This window comes from Dioscorea cayenensis, chromosome 4, assembly GCF_009730915.1.
Source record: "Dioscorea cayenensis subsp. rotundata cultivar TDr96_F1 chromosome 4, TDr96_F1_v2_PseudoChromosome.rev07_lg8_w22 25.fasta, whole genome shotgun sequence".
NCBI classification, from domain to species: Eukaryota; Viridiplantae; Streptophyta; class Magnoliopsida; order Dioscoreales; family Dioscoreaceae; genus Dioscorea; species Dioscorea cayenensis.
The window spans coordinates 10,453,967-10,476,761 of NC_052474.1; the positions used below are offsets into that span (position 1 = coordinate 10,453,967).

Sequence of the window (22,795 nt, forward strand, 5' to 3'; positions counted from 1 at the left end):
CTTGCAAAGTTCAAATGAAATTTCAAGCCAAGAACGATTGATGTCCAAATTCAACCCAATACAATGCATCATTTCAATGAAAATGTTCCTTTTCTTATCCAATCACCAACATCAATAGAAGGATTCAACCATCCAAATATTGTGATTGTAAAAAAAAAAAGCATAAGCAGTAAGGTCTCTCAAATTAAAATAGCTTGGATCAATGAAAAAAGACCTCTTTTCCACTCTCCAATCATCTTCACCACATGATCGAAAAACCTAAAAATGAGCAGAGAAACCATTAGCATATAACATTGTCGAAACCCTAAACATCGTCAAAATGGATGGAGGAGAAAACGGATTTTACAGCTTTGAATTTCACTGGAGTCTTGCTGTCAGTTCTGCAGCAACAGCATCGATGAACTCCTCAGTATTCAAATATTGGTCTCTGGTCACCCTGCAAAATCAAGAAATTTGTGTTCATCGGTAAACCAGCTTCTTCAAATTAACCAATAAACAAGAGAAAGCGATGATAGTGTACTTGGATCCATGGATGAGGAGGGCAAGATCTTTAGTCATTTTTCCAGATTCCACACATCCAACGCAGGCAGCTTCAAGCTTTTCAGTGAAATCAAGCAGTCTAGCATTCTCGTCTAACTTAGCCCTGCTCAATAATGATATAGTTCGAATCAAGACTACCAAAAAATTGCACATTGTTTTAAAACAAGCAAAGGTTATACAGGCCAAAATTATATGGTGTCATTGTATAGAAATGCTACAAATGTATATACCTGTGCGCAAGTCCCCGTGACCAAGCAAAGATTGATGCAATGCTGTTTGTGCTAGTTTCACCGCCCTTCTGGTGAACACGGTAATGTCGGGTGACAGTGCCGTGTGCAGCTTCAGCTTCAATAGTTTTTCCATCAGGGCAAACCTAAGACAAATGCATATTCTCAGAAAATACGTGTGCTAAGAAAACCGGAGCAGTTTGCGCACAATATCTTACAAAACTTGACAAGCAAAAGAAAACTAAATGTAGGGGGAAAGGAGCCCGTATGTTTTATAATAGCAAAAACATTGTATCGTGTCCAGATTCTTTGAATGATTACTACGAGGTAATGCAAACATGCAATCTAATCAAGGAAACCTTGATTCAGGAAATGCTGAAGCTCTAAATAGGCAGTTCCAGGAGCAAAGGAAAAGATGATGAAATAGAAAACTTGAGGACTCCACAGTGCAAATCAGTAAAGTATGAGCATTAAAGGAGTAAACGACAATCTCACACTTGAGGGAAAGTTTAACAACATTGGGTGTAAGTACCAATAACCCAAACTGAGTGGTTGAGCACCCAAGCATGCAAGCAAGAAACAGATTTATTCATTTATACATACCAGTACTGATGTCATCAATCCCAGGGATCCAAAGCCTGCATGAAGGTAAAGGGACAAATATTCTTATGCTCTGACAATAATGTTTCATAAACAAAGAAAAATTTTCCTACAAAATGTTGCCTGATTATTACAGATTAATTATATTAAGAAGAGGGGGAATGGAGTTTGAACCTTGAGCTAAGAAATCACTCTGTACGTCACCATCATAATTCTTACAAGCCCAGACATAACCACCTTCACTCTTAAGTGCGTATGCAACCATATCATCAATAAGTCTATGTTCGTACCTGGGGTGTAAGGAACTCAAGTATAAAGACAAAATGCAAATGTTTAAACAAATTGAACTGATACTGTCAGTGGAAACAGTGTACCATATTCCAGCAGCCTCAAACTTGGTTTTCCACTCAGCTTCATACACTTCTTGGAATATATCTTTAAATCTGAAAGGAAAATGGCATATTTGATGTTAAAACATGTCTTTAAAATTTGAGAGGAGCTACACATTCACAGTATGGTACTACCATACCTCAAATTTGAATTTTGCTAAAAGATCACAACAGATTGCAGCTTACCTCCCATCATATTTCTTGAGAATTGTATTTTTAGTGCTAAGATAAAGTGGCCATTTCTTCTGGTAAGCAGTACTCATTGAAGCTGCAGCAAAAGCATGAATTGACTGTAGAAACAAGTATCACAGATTCACAATAAACAAATTAGCATGAAGAGTAGATGATAAATCAGTTTGAGATGTATATGTATTGCAGGTGCATTGAACTGGTAACCAGGAATATACCTCATCAGTGTTATACATAGATAACGCCACCCCTCCAGCGCCAGTGAAGTTGAAAACCTCTAGATCCACAGTCTCCTCCTTTCCCTCTAGAAGGGTAAGAAATAAAGGCCTCATCAGGAAAATAGCAAATTAACTTATAAATATACAAAACCATGAACCAACCAGGAAAGCAACTAGAAGAATCACTTTGTATGTAAAATAGAAATCCCAGAAAGTGAGAACATACAAGCATGTGTCCTTACCAAATACCAATTTGAGCTTTCCAGGGCCTTTGATGACTGCATCAGTAGCCCGATATTGATCACCAAAAGCGTGCCTTCCAATGCAAATGGGCTTTGTCCACCCTGAATGTAATGCAGATCAGACTATGCAGGAAAAGTTTGGCATTTATAACAACCATGGTATAATAATAAATTATCAATTCTAAAACCTGGTACAAGTCTTGGGATATTTTTGCAGAGAATGGGTTCCCTGAACACAGTTCCTACAACAAAGAAAGACTGGATGTGAGTTTCATGGGCATAAACATGCTGCGCAAAGAAATAGGAGAAATTATGTTAACAAACCATTCAAAATATTCCTGATTGTCCCATTTGGACTCTTCCACATAGATTTCAAATTGAATTCTTTAACACGAGCTTCATCTGTTGAATAAAGAGCAAACAGTCGAAGAAATTATAAAGGGCATACAATCATTAAAAAAGCATATTCACATGCCACTGATGTAGCACCCAACACTTAATCCATCAGTACACAATACTCTTAGACAGCTTACCAGGAGTAATTGTTGCACACTTGATTGCCACATTATACCTGCAGTAAAGTAAACCAGTGTAAGCTCAAAAACAGTACATTCAACATAAATGATGATTAAAATGAAAAAAAACAAAACAAAACAAAACAAAACTACAGTAATATAATCTATCAAGACTAAAGTGGTGAGGGAGTGTTCATCCATGTCATTCGAGATATTCATACAAGGGAGAAAACACTCCTTGAAAAGCAGTTTTACGTTTCTACCAGAAGAAGAATGAAGCCCTTTACCTCATACCAGAGCTAGCGTAATCAACAGACTCATACACCATGCTTTATCACATAACCAAGCAATATATGTGGTGCTTTGGGTTATAAAATCACCCAAGAGGAAAAATGTGAAGGATCAAAAATGGATGTAACCCAGAAACACTTAAATGCAAAAAAGAAATAAGGGGAAGATGATCCTTACTTAAGCGTTGCTTCTGCGCTTTCTATTGTAACTTTATCATCCGTAGCATCACGGTGAAGAAGGCCAAGATCGTAATATTTTATATCCAAATCCAAGAAGGGCAATATAAGCTGTACAACCCATCAAAATAGCATACTTTACATGATATTCATTTTAAATTTTACATGGCTCACAATATAAAGACAATTGATGAAAATGCATGGAAAGCAAAGCAGACTGAAAATCTAAACTCATTGGTTACCTTGTCCTTGATTGATTTCCAAAAGACTCTGGTCATTTCATCCCCTAAACCATAAGATAAAAGCAATAATAGCAGAATTAATAAAAGGTGAATCAATACTTAAGAAAGCCATAAATTGTCTTATTTAGGACCGCTTTAAGAGCTAACCTACAAAGAATAAAATGATTATCAGATTTTACATGCACATGGTCTAAAGTTCCTAACTCTGCTTTCATAAATGATTACGACACTTGAATGGAAATAATAAGCTTTTGGAATAAAGAAGGTAACATACAATCCATTTGGTGCTTTCATGAAAGATTACATCGCTTGGTGTAAGTTCCTAATTTTTGACTTTCATATAAAAGACTTGCCACCAGTTTGAATCAAGTGATTAAAAATAGAAAAGAAAGAAAAACAAGAAGGAATAGTATATGCTTGTCCTTGGATAAATAAAAGAATAAGACTGAAGATAATGAAATAAACTGCAGTGATAATTTTTTACTTTCTTGTCATTGCAGCATTATCCACCCTTTTGTTTTCTTCCCTTCTATACTCTTTCCATCCAAACACATCCTTATTCATGGAAGTATCTTAACATCGGTGAGGAAGATCCTATATTGTTCTTCTAAAGTTAAAATAATCTTGCAGAGAAATATGGAGATATAACTAGTGGCCAAAGATCAAAAAAGAGAAAAACAGAAAGAAAAAAGAAAGAAAAGAAAAGAAAAAAAGAAGCCATATTAATATTTGCTCAATAAATGGTGCAAGAATACAAATACATTAACTTGGACGAGAGTAGTTGCATATTGGGCAGCATCATGCCATGCCCACATAAAGCACATTAGACACTATCAAAGAATACTTTATTTATTTTAGGAGTATCACACATTGGAAAAGAGATTATGAACCTATAACCTTAATAGGAAGCATAAGATTCTTTTTTGTTTCTTTGGCAAACCATGTGGAAACCAGATTTGCATTATTCGAGTTAGGTTAATTTATTTACCAAATAATAGGACAAGAATTTTAAAATGCACACAAAGAGATTATTCAAACTCCACACAAAATGACAGGACCTAGGATCACAGTCCAAAAGACAGTTCAATTCGTTGCAGAACCACACAGACAAACATAGCATAACATCAATACAAGATTCCCAAACAGAATGTCCTTCGAAATTACAAAAATTCCAAAACATTAACAAATATTAGCTTGTAAGCCCTTAATTAAAAATTTGAAAAATATAAATACTATTGAATCATACACTAACCAAAATAAAACAAAATAATTCTGTGACCTTTCCTATCTACCAACATATCTAGAACCAAAAATTAATTTGACCAACAAGCAATCAAATCCCAAATAACTCGTATTTTCACAACAAAATTAAAGATGGAAGTTTTAATCAGAAACGTCAAGCTCGAAATTAGAATAACAGATTTCCCTGATACTATACAACCAGAGTGAAACATAACTAACAGCCCACATCTCTCTACCAAGAAAACAATCAGACACCAGCAATCATCATCAACATTGACTAATAGAATGCCACATATAGCACTAGACGTCATACATTTCAGGAGCATAACACACGGAAAGAGAGATCATGTGCCTATTAAAGCAATTTGCAAATTATGTGTAAACCTGACATGCAATATTCCAAGTTTACCCAGTTCAATGAACTAATTATCAAATGGTAGGACCAGAATCCCGAAAGAAAGCATATTTATATTCCAGTATTACCCAGTTAAATGAACTTATTATCAAATGGTAGGACAAAAGTCCTGAAAGAAAACACAGTGTCTTTATCCAAACTATGCACCAAAGGTAGGTAGGTCCTAGGACCACAATCCAAAAGATTCTTTTCTCTTGCCTATTCATAGTTAATGGAAGAACCCCACAAAAGCAGTCACAGGTCACAACATAACATCAAAAGATGATTCTCAAACAAAATATCCTTCAAAATTACAAAATCTCCAAAACAGTCGAAAAAAAAAATATTACCTTGTAAATACGGCAATTACCAAAAGACAACATAGATATCTACTAAATCACTCACTAAACAAAATCAAATCAAATCAAATAATCCTGTCTGACTGTCTCCCTTCCTGAATCTACAAACAGATCCAGAAACTAATATTAATTTAAACAACAAGCCATCTAATATCAAGGGACTCAGATTTACACAACAAGATCAAAAAGATGACAACTTTAGCCAGAAAAATCAAGCTCCACAGCAGATAAAAAAAATCTTCTTTTTTCTTTTAACTTTTCCCCGCGATTAATGCAGCCAAAGTCAAATAAAAACCAATAGCCGACATCTCCAAGATAAATCAACATAAATTTTATGAAACTTAGATCGTTAGAACAGCATGCCAAGATTTCAATTTCAAACAAAAATATAAAAAAAAATAAAATAAATAAAAAAGAAGCAATCAAATATGTATGCAAAGCATTGAAGGTGATTGATCCAAGGAAAAAGCGCAAAGGGCGACAAGCATAGGAGCTCACCATCCATCTCAACGATCGGGTTGGCGACCTTGATCTTCTGGAACGCCATGGTTGCTGGAAGTGGAAGCAAAGGGCTTGGGAGGGACTAGGGGAGAGAGAGGAGAAGAATGAAGAAAAAGGAGAAGCGGAGACGAGGGCGGCGGACCAGGACACTTTAAATACACAAAAATGACCTGCACTGGTTAAAAATTACTATTTTTGTGCCTAAATGGGACCCACCTACAGCTATTCACTTGTTTTGCGCTTTGATCCATTTTTCTAAAGAAAGATTTTTTTTATTATATAATTATTTATCTTGATATTATATTATTTAGATCCGCAGGAAGCGTTTAACATTAATAGAATATATTTATTTATATATATATATATAACTTATTTGGGAATAAGCGCCTGTTTAAGAATAAATGGATTTAGCTTTTATATTTTATAAGTTTTTATGAAATTGCTGCTATCAGAAATATCAATTTTTTTTGTTTTAAAAATGTGTTGGATACGTACAAGTGTAGAGCAAATTCAACAAACACATGTGACTTCACCTTTATGTGAATATTGGGATTCGATATCTGATTTTTTCCAAAATAAATACTCTATATTACAAATATGAATTTGAAAGTACTGTTTTCATACAAAAAAAAAAGTGTTTAAGTCCGAGCCAACCCAAATGCTTAGTGAATTCATTATGTACAAGAAGTAGCGGCAATCCCTGTGCACAAGATATTATAAAGTTCTAGATCTAGGAGCCTAATTTTGACGTCACAGGATGAATGCGCATAGCCAAACATTCAATTTATGGTTGTATAAGTATTTATTAAAAAACACCAACCTTGAATGAATAAATGAATATTTTTGTTATATAATATTAACTTTTTAACTAAAAAACACATTGTCTTTTTTTAAATATCTCCCTCCGTTCGTTTTTATCTGTCGTGAATAACCGAATCTCACATACCAAGAAAGCTGGTTATTTCATATAATTTAATAAAAACTTACTTATCTTTCCAAATTACCCATAATTTATATCTTTACATTTCTCTCTCATATTAATTTTCAAGAAGAGAATTGAATAGAGTGTTAGGGTAATTTTAGAAAAAATAATAATAAATGCTTCTTGATGTTTAAAAATGACAGATAAAAAAAATATATAGATTTATGACAGATAAAAAGTAACGGAGGGAGTATTAAGTTATCACATGCCCAAAACACAAATTAATACAACTAGACTCCAGAGATATATGTAGGAAGTCATACCAATATTCAGGTTAATCAGTTCATACATGGTGATAGATCCAATGTAAATGATGTGCTTGGCTATTAAAAATAATACATACAAATAGTGTCAGATAAATATTAAATAATACATTTTAAAAATGCATTTGTGTTTTATGTCATGGTTCACACAACATTAGTTTGGATATAGGTTTAGGGTGTTGGGTGAAATTTTGATATAAAATAAGTAGCGTAAAGTATCATTTTCATCCTAAAATATTAATGATATAATATTAATAAATAATATGATAGTAAAATTTTTATCCTGAAATAAAAAACATTTTATTGTGAGATAGATAAGTTCTCTCTTTTTGTTTATTAAAATAGGGTTAGCCAAACACAGAAATAAATAAAGCTAGTCTTATCAAACCTTTTTTTTCATGAAAATGAATGAACTTTCATTTATTTATACATAAAATTAGGTTTTGGGACTAATAAGGAAAAAAATTGACAAGCTTCAACAAACTTCTTTTTCACTATAATGTATATATTGTTTGGAAGGGACAAAGTCAGATTGTTTTCTAGGGGATGGCCAAATAAAAAGAACTTTTTTAATTTTCAATTTTCAAAAAAATTAATTTAATTCATTGACATTACTCAGAGATGATGAGTTAAAGTTAGGGCCAAAAGATGGAGTTTCAACATCAGAGTGGATGATGGTTTACTTTCAATAACTTTTTTTTTTTTTGAAATATACATCAATAGTTGATCTCTTAAACTTATTAATTATAAATTATAAATTAAAGATGAAAGAACTTATAATAAGATATATAAAACAATCTCATGTATTCAATTATAAATACAAAATTTATATAATAAAATAATTTTTTTTTATGTTGTTAAATAAACAAAAAACAACTTTTATTGACAAGCAAAAACGGTGCTCAGGCAATCATAATTCAATGCCAATAGAATTTATAATTTTAAATAGTTAAGTTGTTTAAGTTTTAGGTGAAGCTCATAAAAAAAAAATCAGCTTGTCCTTTGGAGTCTTCTTCACCTACCCGTATAGCATTATTTCTCATTGATTTACTTTAAATTATTTATTTATTTATTTAAATTCAATAACTAACTTTATCTTTTTTTTTTAATTGTTTTCATTTTATTGGAGATAACAGCGTTTTTTTAAGTAATAAAACTTATATATAATTTTTCTAGTGTAGCCCTTTTGGGGATAAATAAATAAAAATCAATAATTTTTAAAAACAACTACTGAAAACAATAATAAGGTCATCTTTTAACTTTCACAATTGAAGAATAAAGCATGGACACGAAACATATGTAAAAAGGAAATTGTAAACTGTTATTTCTTTAAAAATAAAAATTCATATTTTTTTAAATATTAAATAAAAAAGATGCACTATTAAATATATATATATATATCATTTCAGAACATGGTTTTCAACAGTACCTTTGAAAAGAGCTACCCTTCAACTGTCAAAAAAAATATATATGTATATGTATGTCAAGTTAAGTCAGTTTGAAGAAAAAAAAAAACCAAAAAAATAATAAAAAAAAAGGGACCAGGTCAATTAACGCACTGTTATGCCTTCTCAAAAAGTTCTCACGCAACAATATTTCCAATATGTACTGATAAATAAAAAATTAAAATTAAGTTGACTAGAAACAATGGGCAATAATAATGCATATTCTCCCTCCTTTGAAATTTTGTGTTTAATATATTTTACTTCCAGATTCCATGTATAACTTTTTTTTTTCTTTTCCATCTACATAAATGTTTTTGATGGGGTTATACAAATAATTTTATAGTCATAATATGATATACATGCAAAATTTTCTTATATAAAATGTAAAGAATCAACCTCCTCACATTCTAGATCAATTACTAAAATTTTTATTTTTATCTCAAAAATTTGATTTGAAAAGACAAAAGGCTGAGAATGGAAAAGCAGCAGCAGTAATAATAATAATAATAATAATAATAATAATAATAAAAGTATTGAAGGGCGGCTACCTTACCTAGTGCATTGTCTACCTAACCCTTGCCAGTTGCCACTAACATGACTAGAAGAGCATAATATTTTCAGCAATTGCTGCTACCAGCCATGAAGTTGAGTCAAAGATATGCATCCATGATTGATGATGGGATGAACTGGTTGTTGGGACCAACCAGACTATTATTGAATTATTTCCAATATTTTAATGCTTAGTATTTCATTTGATTTTTTTATACGTATGTATGTATGTATTTTATTTTATTTTATTTTTTTTATGAATAGGTGACAAGGACCTTTCCATTTAAAAGATTATCAATGGGATAAATAGATACAAAAATACACCAATTACAATGACTTATAGACATTAAAGAAAAACCCTTAAACCCACCGTTTCTCCCACAAAATACTCACACTCGAGTTTACAAATAGTATTGATGAACAATATTAAACCTACAAATGTACTATGTATAAATAGTACAAAAATAATACTATCAGTAGAATCATTCAAACTTTTACCCATCCTTTTAACACTTTGCGTTAATTATTGACATGCATTTTTTTTTTCAAGCCAAATGAAAAACTTTATTAATTAAGCTCAAATACATAAAAGAATACAAGTTACACAACTCACTCAAAACACCATCAAAAGGTTATCATGACAAACCAAAAGATCATAAAAAAGGAGCACCAATAAATATAAAGCACAATATGATAAAAATATGCTGATCAATACAATAACACTCTCATCTTCCTCCAAGCTTGTATCAAAGCTCCTCCTCCTCCATAGAATCTCTCTGTCTCCCCCCCCTGCTATGGCAAGCGGGGGACAATCACCGTCCCTCCTCCGTCTCGGGCGGACATCACCGCCACGGCCTAGAAGCGCTCCACCCCCTCACCACTGTTTGATGGCCCAATGTTGAACATGCTGAAAGCTAACACCTCGGAGTTTATCCGAATCGACAATAATGCTCCCACTCGCGCACGGATACGCTTCCAAACCTCATTGTATGGTAAATTCTTCGATAAGCCGCCACCATTTGATCAAGTCAAAGAAATGCTGAACTCCAAATGGAGTGACCTGGGTTATCCACATCTCAGACCTACCAAATGGCTATCTTCTCATTCAATGCGAAACTCATGATGTCATGCAGAAAATGCTATTCGATGGTCCCTAGGCGGTGAATGGAATTGTATTGCAGTTGACGCCATGGTAGCCCTACTTCGAATCGGCGTCACTAAGCTATCCACTGCTGTGTTCTGGGTGCAATTGCACAATCTCCCCGTGGAATTTTAGGACGGCAAATCTCTTGAATCTATCTCAGCTTTGTTCTGATGACTTCTCAAAATAGATGAGTTCACCTCCAATCTGAGCAAGTCCAAATACGCCTGAATATGTATTGAGATTGATCTATCGAAACCTCTGAAACAAGGATTCTGCTTAGGAGGAGATGATCATCAAGTGTTCGTTGTGGTTTTGTATGAAAAACTCCCCACGTTTTGCTACCACTGTGGTTTAGTCGGGCATGGGACAAACACCTGTAATCGTCGAAAGCTCAGGAAACCAGAGGAATCCCTCTCCACCCCTTCGTACTGACTCATGTGGTCAACAAAGGCTGGCGGTCAGGGAGAACCCAGCTTCGATGAACGATGACATGGATATAGGAAAGGATCATCCTCCACTGGACACAGTCGGTACAAACAACCCACCTTTTGATGATCCGGAGAACGCATATGAACCCTGGATGCTTGTTTCTAGGCGGTGTGGACGCGACGATGATCTCGGAGGTGCTAGTGGCTCTGGTCGCCCAGGGTCACGTGCAGCGCATGCGCTCTAGCCCGACCGTGATGGAAGTCCCAACATTCCGATCCTCTACACTCGCTCTACACGATCGCCACGTGGAGAGGCTAGCTTTAGTGGTAGGGACGATCACACTGTTCCCAAGTCACGCAATACCAATGCCTTTACTGTTAAGACGACCCAACTTCCCTCTTACATTAATCCTACTGATAACCAAGATCAAGGGGTCTCATCTGATCAAATCCCTTCCCTTGGTCCAAGAGACGGTACTCTCATCATAACTAATCCCGCCTCAAATCTCGAGAACACTTTGAATCCTACCAATGGTCCGAGTTCCAAAGAGCATGCAATCACTGACATTGCCTCAGGTTCCAAAGCCTCTTCGAGTTCCAAGAGTAAAATGGTTTCCTCTTTGGCGCATATGCAACCCACTGACCCTCCACCTATCCTCCGGACATCAACCATGCCCTCGAATGGGACTGCATCAGGAAGTTTTTATGAGCCTCACCAGGAAGCAGTGAACAAGGTCTCAACGGCTCTTCACTCATCGTCCTCGAATGATTCAGATCTAGATATGAACGGCTCTGACGATGATAATGAAGAAGACGATGAAGAAGATGACGATGGGGAAGATATGTCTGAGTACGATGAGTTAATAGAACCGGCGGACTCCATGACACTCGATGAGTTCCAAAATGGAATACACAAAGAAGCTATCGCAAGTAAAGGCCCCCAAATTCAGTTGACCTCACAACAAGGGGAGATTTGAGAATGATGAGACTGTCATATAGGATTCTCCTTGTCCCCGTCGATTCTGACTGGTTAATGATGATAATCACAAGGATATTTCTCATCACTATTTTAGTTTTTTCTAAATTTCTTTTGATTATGGACTCTCACAACATTGTTTACTGGAACTCAGAGGGTGTGTCAAGCCGCGACACTATCTCTAGAATTCTACATATGCTAAAGAAGTTCAAACCAATTATTTTCTGTCTAGTGGAGACCAGAGCTGATGATGATAGATTAACCAGATTTTGTTCCAAGATTAAGAATAGATGGCATAGGGTTGCCATTGTTGCCAATGGTTTTTCAGGTGGCATAATCGCAATGTGGAACAAAAAAATTGGCAATGTCACTCCAATAGTCAAGTCCAAGAACACTCTCCATTTAGTTGTTACTACTAATACTAATTAGTCCCGGATCATGTCTACTATTTACAATTCCACTCGGATCCAAAGACAATCGGTATTATGGAACGAACTCACAGGTATGTCTTCCATTAACTTACCCTGGCTCATCATGGGAGATTTCAATTTTGTTATATCTCACGATGAGCTCAAAGGGGGCCCTCTTCATTATTACAGATGTAAAGCTCAAATTTTCACAGATTTCATTGCTATTAATAATCTGTTGGATGTTAGCTTTGTTGGTCCCAACTTTACTTGGTGTAATAACCAATTGGGGCTGGCTAGAAGGTGGGCATGTCTGGATCGATGTCTAGTAAATACTTGTTGGTCTAACAACTTTGATTCTTGTTTGGTCAAGCATCTTCCTCGAAACCTCTCTAATCACTCCCCTTTTCTCCTTTCGGTTGTTCCTAAATTTTTTTTTGCAAAAAACACATTTTTCACTTTGAAAATTTCTGGTTGAATTACTTGGTTTGTCATTATGCTATTAGGGATGCTTGGAATTTCAAGCCTCACTCTAACCCTCTTCATGTTGTTTCTCATCTTATTACTCGTACCAGGTCTAAACTTTTACATTGGAAAAGTAATGGTCTAACCCCTATTAACACTGAAATTGATAGCATTGAATCTTCAATTCTGGAGGCGGAGACAATTGATAATTCCAATGATCCTAGTGACTCCTCCTTGCAGGATTTTGCTTATCTATACAATAGACTCACTGCTCTACATAGACAGAATTCCACCAAATGGGCCCAAAGAGCAAGGCTTTTATGGGGTTAATTGTGGGGATACTAACTCTAGCTTTTTTCATAATTTAGTTCGCATCCGTAACCATTATAATTCTATCCCTCATATTTCCGATTTGAGTGGCAATGTTTTTACCAATCAGCATGATATTAGTAAAACTTTTGTTAACTTTTTCACTGATCTTTGGACAGAACCTTCTAGTAATTCATTTCTGGAGATCTTCAACGCTCTCCCTAATGACTTACCTCACCTCTCAGATAGTGAAGGCAATATACTTATCAGTGATGTATCCAAGAATGAAATATATGAAGCATTACAATTCCTCCCCTCCGGTAAGAGTCCTGGACCTGATGGATTATATGCTGGGTTCTATCAGTTCTACTAAAATGATATTGGAGATGCTATGTTCAATGCCATTAGGTACTTTTTTTTATCATTCTACTTTACCTAACCTTGGGGCAGGACTTTCATCATTCTAATTCCTAAGAAGCACAACCCAAAGTTTGTTTCTGATTTTCACCCAATATCTCTTTGCAATGTCTGCTACAAGATTATTTCTAAAGTTCTTGCCAATCGTATTAAATTGATCCTTCCTAATCTGATTGGTAAAGAACAATGTGGCTTTGTCTCTAATCGCACCCCTTTCGATAACATCATCACTCTCCAAGAGGAAGCTCACTCTTTAGACACTGATCTTAACTCCCTTCCTAGGATGATAGTCAAACTAGACATCGAAAAAGCTTATGACATTGTGAGTTGGAATGCAATTCTTACCACCTTGACCAGAATAAACTTCCCTAGCAATGGATATCTTGGATTCATACTTGTATTAGCACTGTCTCCTTCTCCATCCTGGTCAATGAAATTCCTAGCCCTTGGTTCAAATCTTCTAGAGGCTTACGTCAAGGAGATCCCTTATCCTTTTATCTCTTCATACTAGTAGCCCAAAACCTTACTGCCATGCTCAACTATGCCATGCGTATTAATTTTATCCTGGGCTTTAACTCAAATCTTAGTTGCAACTTTAACCATCTCATATACGCATATGACTTAATTCTTGTTACAAAGGGCTCTAGACAAACTTGCTCGCAATATTAAGGTTTGTTTTCACATTTATAAAAATCTTACTGGTCAATGAGTCAATAACTCTAAATCTACAATCCATCTTCCTACTCACTTTAATAGTAAACTTAGTGAAAGCATTGCTAATATTCTAGAGATTAAAATATGCTCTTTCCCCTTTATTTACCTTGGTATTCTGATTTCTCCTAAGAAATTGGCACTCTCTTATTTCTACTCCTTGAGTGATAAGATAGAGAAGTCAGTTTCCCTATGGAGACGATCTATAATCTCCTTGGCTAGGAAAACCATTCTTATAAACTCGTCGATCATGTCTGTTCCAATGTATTACCTTTCAGTTTATCCAATTCCTGACACTCTATTGAAAAGAATCTCCAAAGTTGCTAGGGTTTTCTTTTGGTCAAAGGTGGCAATCGAAGGGGCATTAACTACATGCGGTTGGGATGAAATCACTCTTAATCGTCATTTGCGAGAGGGTGGGGAGGGCGGCCCTTCATCATCAAAATTGCTCTGATGGCCAAAAATGTTCTTCGGTATCTCAATAATGAAGATGTCATATGGGTTCATATTCTCAAGCTTAAGTATGGCAATTACAACATGTGGACCAGTAGTATTCCTACTCATTGTTCCTGGTTCTTTAGAGGGCTTTGTTGAAATGCAAATCATATTAAACCTTTCCTTTGGATGAGAAGTATTAACCCCACCAATATTTCCTTTCTCTATGACCCTTGGTACTTTGATATTCCATTGCATTAAAACCTACATTTCTAAACATGAATCTGAATTTTGACTCCATTCAAATTTCTGATCTTTTAAATGACACCCATTGGAATTTTCAAATGCTCCAGAATTTGTTTGGGTTGATTCTCAATGACTTCACACTTAATCATGGCAGTGTTACTTATGATCATGACAATACCTGGGTTTGGTTTCCTAAATCTCGGGGGACCAAAATTTCGACCATGGTCTACTCTTATTTAAACCAGCAATTGAATATGCCTGATTCCTGGGATGGCTGGTCTATCATCTGACATCTTAAGGTAGCTCCCAGAGTCAAGCATTTCATCTGGTTACTCTTACACAATGGACTTGAAATGCAAGAATATTTGTACAGACTAAATCTGGGACCTCAATCCATGTGTGGGTTCTGTAATTTTTTATATGAAACAGCGGAGCACTTATTGCATACTTGTTCCAAATCTCAATCTATCTGGACTTTAGTCAGATCATAACACAGGAAGCCAATAAACTTGTCTAATGGAGTTACATCTGGTGATTGGCTCAACACTGCCTTGATTGGCCATGATATATACACTAAATTGGTAATTACTTCAACAACCTGGTTCATTTGGAAAGCTAGATGCAATAGAATATTCAGAATTGAGCCCCTCAATAGTTTACAAGTCAGCAATCGTACACATCAGGGAAGAGTATTCTTCTATCTCTTCAATTCAAATTGGCAAGCATTTCATTCAGTTTAATTTCTCCATATCTGATATTCCAATTATATTTGTTGTTGCCAATTGGAATCAGGTAACGTCTACTGCTGGCATTGGATTCTTAGCTGTGGATTCCACTCCAAAGTTCTTATGTGCTGGTAGCTGTAGTGTTGCTGTTGATTCTGAAGTTGATGCTGAGGCTAAAGCATTGATCATCACCTTAAAAATCTTACTAGATTGGCATTTTCATCCCAGGCATATTCTTTTCAATGATGCAGTCCTTATTGAAGCAATTAAATGTGGTCATCCTCTAGCTGCTTGGAGACTGTCACACGGTATTAACAGCATTGGATGTGCCTTATCTGAAATGAATAACCCTTGCCTACATGTTATTTCAAGGAATTGGAACCCACCGGCTATTTGTCTTGCTACCCTTAGAAGGAACCTTCATGAAATCAATTTGTTTCACCATGGAAGGGAGCTTCCTAAGTGGATCATGAAGACTCTGCATCAAAATGGCATCTCTGTTTAATTTCTAAATTTGCTTAATTTGTTTTTTAGTCTATTTTTATCTCTTTTGTTTTTGTTTTATAGTCCTGTGTGTTTCTCACAGACTTTTTCTTCTTAATAAAATAGCTCCTTTGAGCTCTTTTTCTCATAAAAATATATATATAAAAATTAAAATAAAATTACTCTAGAAACAACACACCATTCCACTATTAATAACCCCCAACGAGAGCAAAATTATCCACACAAGCCAAGCACAGCCAAATCAACCAAAATCAAGGCACAAAGCAACAAACATAACTACCAACAATCACATTCCAATGCTTAATTTATATGTACGCACTTGTCTTTGCTTTGTATTTTTTTTAATCTATTAATCAGCAACTATGTTGTGGTGATTTGCATATTTGTATGTAGAAACTTTCTAAGGAGTGGGCCATCACATTTTGGAACATAACATTTTAGATGGTTCCTTTCAAACAACAGTACATTTTGTCTAAGTTTAACTTGCCGTGTTGGTGTTTTCTATGTTTTGATCATACTCATGACGTACATTATATATCTAATAAATTTAAATTAATAAATCATTAGATTCTTGTTTAAAAATTAAGCATATTCCCCTCTTCCATGTCAAACACCAAATTATTTTTATTAATATATATATATATATATATATATATATATATATAAAAAAAAACCTTTTTAAACCAAGATTCAAATAAAACATCAAAAAGTTGACGGCCAGCAGACCTCTTTTGATTTTCAAACCAGAGAAAAGGATGGTACTATCAAAAACCAGAGAAAATTTATATATATATATATAAGGGTGTTGTGGGTTAACACGCAAGAGCTACCTCCTGTAAAAGCTAGACTCAGAACAGGGAGGGAAAGAGACTCCTCTATACACATTATAACTTGTTAAAGCTGTACCAAGTACCAACAGATCACATGTAACAGTATCAATTTATGGAACATGCATGCAAAAGCAAAAGATGGAAAGATAGAACTATATTTAGAAAAAAGCATAATGAGTGTGGCAAGCTTCAGGAATCAGTATGATTACTGATTGCAAAACTGATTGGAAATGATGCTGGAGATCACTAAACACACCCACAGAAAGATCAAGCAAATGAAATGTTGAATTAGCAAATGAAGCTGGGGTTTTAAGGATACCCACCTGATCACACCCGTAAGGTATCGGCCAGTGTCGATTACAATAAGCAGCAGCATCTCAGATATCGGCCAATGCCACCATTGAATACACTGCAAATGATGACTCCTGGATCCAGATTCAGCATCTTAGCCTGTGGTATTAAATTTCAGATTCTGCAATGCACATGAAACAAATTTCATATGCCCATAAAAAGACAGCAAGGATTGAGTGATTTCCAGCACATTACTAGCAAGAATTCAAATTTGAATGAATTTTCCATTTGATGGGAGTAAATGCCGCAAAACATAATCTTCTAAAATAAATTAAGGGACAGCATGCACCCTTTTATTTAAATGACCGTGACCGGTCACAGGGAAAAGGGAATCAACCATCAAGCACAATCACGACATGCATGAAACTAGTTGATATTGATGGAAGCAATAGATGATGACACTTCTCTTGTCCGAGGATCACCATCTTCCAGCAAAACACCATCAGGATTTTCCCTGACCAGCAGGGGAAGAACACCTTGTGAGCTCCAGGCGTCGCTTACTGTACCAGTTGATTCTCCCAAAATAATAGCAAACACTGCATCGTAGCCACCAGCTCCAGGAACTCCAGCCAATAAAACTCCTTTCATACTCATAGTGGCATCCAGGAGTCGAGATTGTGATTCGGGTTCAATCTGCAAAGTAGGCAATTAGTTGAAAATGCTTATAAGATTAGTTGAGCAACAGAAAACATGTGATTAAAATTAATCTCCACAGTGAACCAGCATGAAACTGCTTTGGCTCCAAAAATTTTCTTAAAACTTTAGAATAACCAATTTATGCAGATTGAAACCTTACTTTATTCATGAACGATGATAAAAAATTAAAAAAATTTAGTAATTGAAGAAGATTTCAATAACTTCAGTTACAAAGTAAGCTTCATTATGTGTGTTCTGCCAAACTTAAATGTTTCTCAGGGTAAAAATTCTCTATTGAGCAATTCAGTATCAATTAGTAGCCAGGTGGAATATTGCAAGCATTATATGAGGCAGCTTTAATTGAGCCATGTATAAAGAAAATTCACAGAAAAAAATATACCGGTACGCCAGCTTCCTTGCCCATCAACTGCATCTGAAATCTGATCTCCACAAAAGCTTCTCTGGCCCCTAGCAATGATTTGACAATTGATTCCTGTGTTTGATCTGTGGCTTGTTCAACCCACTGTATAAAATCAAGGAACCATAAGAATTACGATGGAAAGAAATTCAACTGGTTTATGGTAAATGTTCAAGAGCAAAAGTAATAAAGCTTAAACTTCAACCAGCACTCCTGCAGTAGTAAAACACCATGTTGGAGTGGGGTCAATAGCCCACAACCTTGAACCAAACACCCCAAAGGGGAAAAAGCCTCCCTTTCCAAATGACAGTATTCTTAAAATATTTCAAACAGTAAACAAAGCACAACAGCGAGTCCATTGCTCTGAGTTAACGCTGCTGAACATACTTTGGACTATTGAGTAATGTATAAAATTCAGAAACAACAAATAAAGAAGGAAACGTTTTACCTTTTCATGCGAATAACCACTGCAACTACTTATAACATGTTTGTATGAATCCCGTTGCTCCAATGCAAATTTATTTAACTTGTTAAGCTCTAGCTCAAGCATTGAATTAGCATTTGCCAGCCTTGTCCATGTTTCTGCAGATTTCTGGGGGTCAGATTTCTGCCACTGTTTCACAGAGCCAACCATTGAAGGAGTAGATGAACCTCCAGTACCAGGTTCTCCTAAAAGCTGCCAAAAATGTATTGGATTAATTCACAGGAACTTATAAAGGGATACTACCAGAAAAAGAAAGATAAATAAATAAATAATAAATAGCAGGTACAGCTACAAAGACACATCCAAAGGTGTCACAGTACCTTGATCAATACAAAATTTCAAACAGCTCTTTAACCTTTATGGGAGATAAAATTTAGTGATTTATTTACAAACTTCAGGACTATTAAAAATTAACAAAGGCATCTTAAATTATAATTACCTAAGTAACTAGTCAGATACAACATCAAGATGAGATGCAAACTCACAAGGGACATCAGAGGTGGCAATGAAAATGACAATTTTTCATGGTCCCACTTTTCTTTAAGAATATCATTGATCACGTCTGGTAACTGCTTTCCACCCACAGCCTGAAATTCAAGAGGATGACACTCATATGGTATAAACAAAAGGATGAGATCCTTCATCACAAAACTTGTAATCACACATCTTTCAAAAAGTATTATCCAGGTAAACCAGATTCATCATGTCAGTTTCCAGTTAAAAATTAGTTTGTCATTCACTGAAAATATCAGAGGAGAGAGCAGGTGGAACCTGAGCAGAAGATAAAACTGAAGGTGAAAATCTAACATAGCGTTGACTACCATACACAGCAGCACAGACATCAAAACCACTGCCAATTTTCCCTTGAGCTATGCAATGAGCAGTCTGAGCTATAGCATGAACCAAGCTAAGATCTGAATCAGTTGTCCCTGCAGCAGTCCCATCTTTCGATACAAATGGGAGTCCAACAATTCCAAGATAATGAAGTAAAGCGGCAACCACAGATGTGGTCATTGCTGCTGATGAACCCAGCCCAGTTTTTGCAACCTCAGGTTTGCTCTTTGCTCCGCCTTGAGTTCCATTATCTTCATTAAATGTAATTAATGAAAAAGGTGGAAGCAGCTCCAATGATGCTGACGCTCAAAGGGTAATCCATGAGCTTCAAGCTAAAGAAACTAGTTCAGCATGTGATTAACTTCTTGATTTGTGATACAGATAAAATGGTAAATTTTCATGGTAATGCAGTGTAAGTAGGTTAAAAGAGAGTACAACATTGTAGTTAGAAAAAAGAAATGGAGATACAATGATATGAGATAGGTAAAATAGATAGCATAAAGCACCGCCTTGAAGCAGGATTGTGCATATATAACACATATATAAAGCATGTGATTAACTTCTTGATTTGTGATACATAAAAAATGGTATATTTTCATGGTAAAGCAGTGAAGTAGGTTAAATGAGAGTATGACATTGTAGTTAGAAAAGAAAAAAGGAGATATAATGATATAAAATAGGTAAAATAGATAGCATGAAGCACCACTTTGAAGAGCAGGATTGCATATATATTATATGTATATGTATATATATATTGAAAGGGTTATCACGGAACACAAGAAATGGGAAAACTGTTGCAGGAAAGGAAGAGAGAAAACCTGGCTTCGATAAGAATAGAAATCATTGGAACCTATTATAGTGATATCCAGACCTGCATGGCTACCCATAGGGACCTTTAGATACATGAAGTTGAATAACTGTAATACAAGCATCCTAGTAGGAATCAACAACAGAAGACGCTAAAATCACCTTGCAGAAGTAGTCTATTCAACTGATCATCTGTTCCATTGTCACTAGAAATTGCTTTAGCGGCTGCAACTGTGTATTCCAATGCCCTCTCCACAAAAGGGTTTGAAGAGTCCCTGCAATCTTGAGATAGAAATGCCATTAATAATTTATAAGACAAGAGACCCTCAGAATATCATAATTTCATTCCTACAAAACGTATACATAATCTCCTGGATTTGTTAGCCACTAAAAAACCATCTGGTCATGGGCATGTATTTTCCAATTTCTAAAGATAACAAAGACATGATTTCATACATCAAAACAACCCTTTGTATACCAAATGATACAGCAAAAACCTGCCTTGAAGAAGTGCATTGGAGGGTAAAGTGCTTGAGCGACATCTTGTACGTAGCTTCCCTCGAAAGTTGAGGAGATGATACTTTTACATCTGTCCATGCCTGACAAAAGACTAAAAAAATTAAATGGCTACCTAAAAGAAAAGTTCTACAAGACAGTAACAAGATAACAATCTAAGGAGAAAAGCACCGTTCTAACTAAATTGATTCAAGAGATTCGCAGACCTATTCATGAAAAGGAACAATCTTTCTAAGCCCTAGAATCACAAAAAGAAAAGGAAATTAAGAATACGCAATCTATCAAGGCAGGATGAGACGGGACAAAGAAAAAACACTTTCGTAACTTAATTTATTGAGGTAATTCAAAGCTCTGATTCATGAAACGAATAATCTTTCTAATCCCATAATCACAAAAATAACAGGAAATCAAGTATCAATTCAATCTATGAAAGCAGGATGGAAAAAGGACACACCCAAGCCCAGCTACTGGGATCAATCTCCTCGCGGATCGGCTTAACAATTGCGTAGAACCGAGCGGTGGTGCTGAGAACAATGCCAGGGTTGGGCCGCTCAAGTATGAGGTATCCTCCGGTAATCAGCACCTTACCCGGCGCCGAAGCCACACTGCCACAGAAGAAAAAAAAAAATCAATGAAAATCAAGATTTAGGAAGAAGAAAAAGAAGAGTTCGAGGAGTAATCGAATTGAAAAGCAACTCACACCGCCATTGCCAAAGAGTATTAAAACTCGAGTGAGTGATTTCTAACGAGTATTCACGGAACCTCTATCCCTCGGCCAACTCTCCCACTTCCTCGCCGCAATACCTCAGCAGATCGGTGAAGAAGTTTACCCGGTGAATGGAGAGGAGTTCGCTGATAGCAATCCGGCGTACGTTGCCGACCGTGGGGTCCGTAGGAGGGGACGATGAGAAGGAGTTGCTCCAGCGAGCTGATGCAGCGAAGGCGAGATCGCCGAGCACTCAAAGAAGGCTCTGAAACACCACCGTGAAAGAGAAAAGAACGGCGCCAGGGCACTCCAGGGCTTATTTGTTAAATTTCAAAAAAAAAAAATAAAGAAAAAGAAAAACCCTTATTTTTTTATTTTTTTATAATATTTTTTTTTTAAATGTTTATCCTTTGTATTTAATTTTTTTTAAATGTATGTTTAAAATAAAATGTTTGATAGAGGCTAGAGCGCCGGTTTTTTTTTTATATTTTAAATATTGCAGTTTTTTTAATTATAAACCAAAATAAATATCTTTTAGATAAATTACCAAAATACCCAAAAAAAAGTACCGTGCAGTATACTTGCATGATACTTTTTTACACAAGGGTTATATTTAAATTTTCTTTTTAATTTATAATAGTTTTTTATATAAAATCTTACATTTACAACCTTACAAAGTTTTTAAATTAATTTTTTTACAACTCTATTTAAATTTTACAATGGTTTTTTTATATAATATTTTACGTTTTAGTCCTTATAATTTTTTTAAAATTAAAATTTTTTCTCACAACAGTATTTAAAATTTACAATGGTTTTTTAATATAATATTTTACGTTTAAGTCCTTATATATATTTTTTTTAAATTTACAATGGTATTCAGGCAGAATTTTCCTTGCCGCCATGTTATTGTTGCATGTGCTTTTATCCATCTACATTGGCAGATATACGTGGATAATGTTTACAAGTTTGAAACTATTTTAAATGTATATTGTAAAGAGTTTGAAGTAGTGCCCAATGAGGGGTACTAGACCCCGTACAATGGTCCATGTCTACATCCTGATGAAAGGGCGTCCCAAATCTAC

At 35.3% G+C, this 22,795-nt stretch overlaps 2 protein-coding genes across 2 annotated transcripts; both read right to left on the reverse strand.

The window, feature by feature from the left end:
• Positions 1 to 37: 37 nt before the first annotated feature.
• On the reverse strand, positions 38 to 6,267 carry LOC120259262 (isocitrate dehydrogenase [NADP]). Its single transcript, XM_039266835.1, has 16 exons — positions 6,123 to 6,267; positions 3,630 to 3,673; positions 3,389 to 3,498; positions 2,939 to 2,976; positions 2,730 to 2,807; positions 2,594 to 2,647; positions 2,406 to 2,507; positions 2,164 to 2,249; positions 1,943 to 2,046; positions 1,742 to 1,810; positions 1,542 to 1,657; positions 1,371 to 1,405; positions 771 to 913; positions 521 to 643; positions 347 to 436; positions 38 to 258 (listed from the first exon to the last, which is right to left on the reverse strand). The coding sequence occupies exons 1-15, from the start codon at positions 6,169 to 6,171 to the stop codon at positions 358 to 360; spliced, it is 1,230 nt and encodes a 409-aa protein (XP_039122769.1). The 5' UTR covers positions 6,172 to 6,267; the 3' UTR covers positions 38 to 258; positions 347 to 357.
• An 11,217-nt stretch (positions 6,268 to 17,484) lies between these two features.
• LOC120259136 (phosphomevalonate kinase, peroxisomal) lies at positions 17,485 to 22,021 on the reverse strand. Its single transcript, XM_039266678.1, is given in 11 exon segments — positions 17,485 to 17,945; positions 18,349 to 18,471; positions 18,815 to 19,042; positions 19,336 to 19,437; positions 19,622 to 19,981; positions 19,984 to 20,016; positions 20,503 to 20,555; positions 20,654 to 20,766; positions 20,993 to 21,090; positions 21,462 to 21,612; positions 21,708 to 22,021. Coding segments are annotated over 11 exon segments (1,536 nt in total). The 5' UTR covers positions 21,716 to 22,021; the 3' UTR covers positions 17,485 to 17,678.
• Between the last annotated feature and the right edge of the window lie 774 nt (positions 22,022 to 22,795).

What these genes read in the sequence shown, in the direction of transcription:
- LOC120259262 (XM_039266835.1), bottom strand. Translation starts at nt 6,171, where the DNA reads ATGGCGTTCCAGAAGATCAAGGTCGCCAACCCGATCGTTGAGATGGAT. An exon ending in CCCGATCGTTGAGATGGATG is followed by an intron (nt 3,674 to 6,122) that starts GTGAGCTCCTAT and finishes CTTATGGTTTAG; the next exon opens with GGGATGAAATGACCAGAGTC. An exon ending in AATCAGGAATATTTTGAATG is followed by an intron (nt 2,648 to 2,729) that starts GTTTGTTAACAT and finishes TCTTTGTTGTAG; the next exon opens with GAACTGTGTTCAGGGAACCC.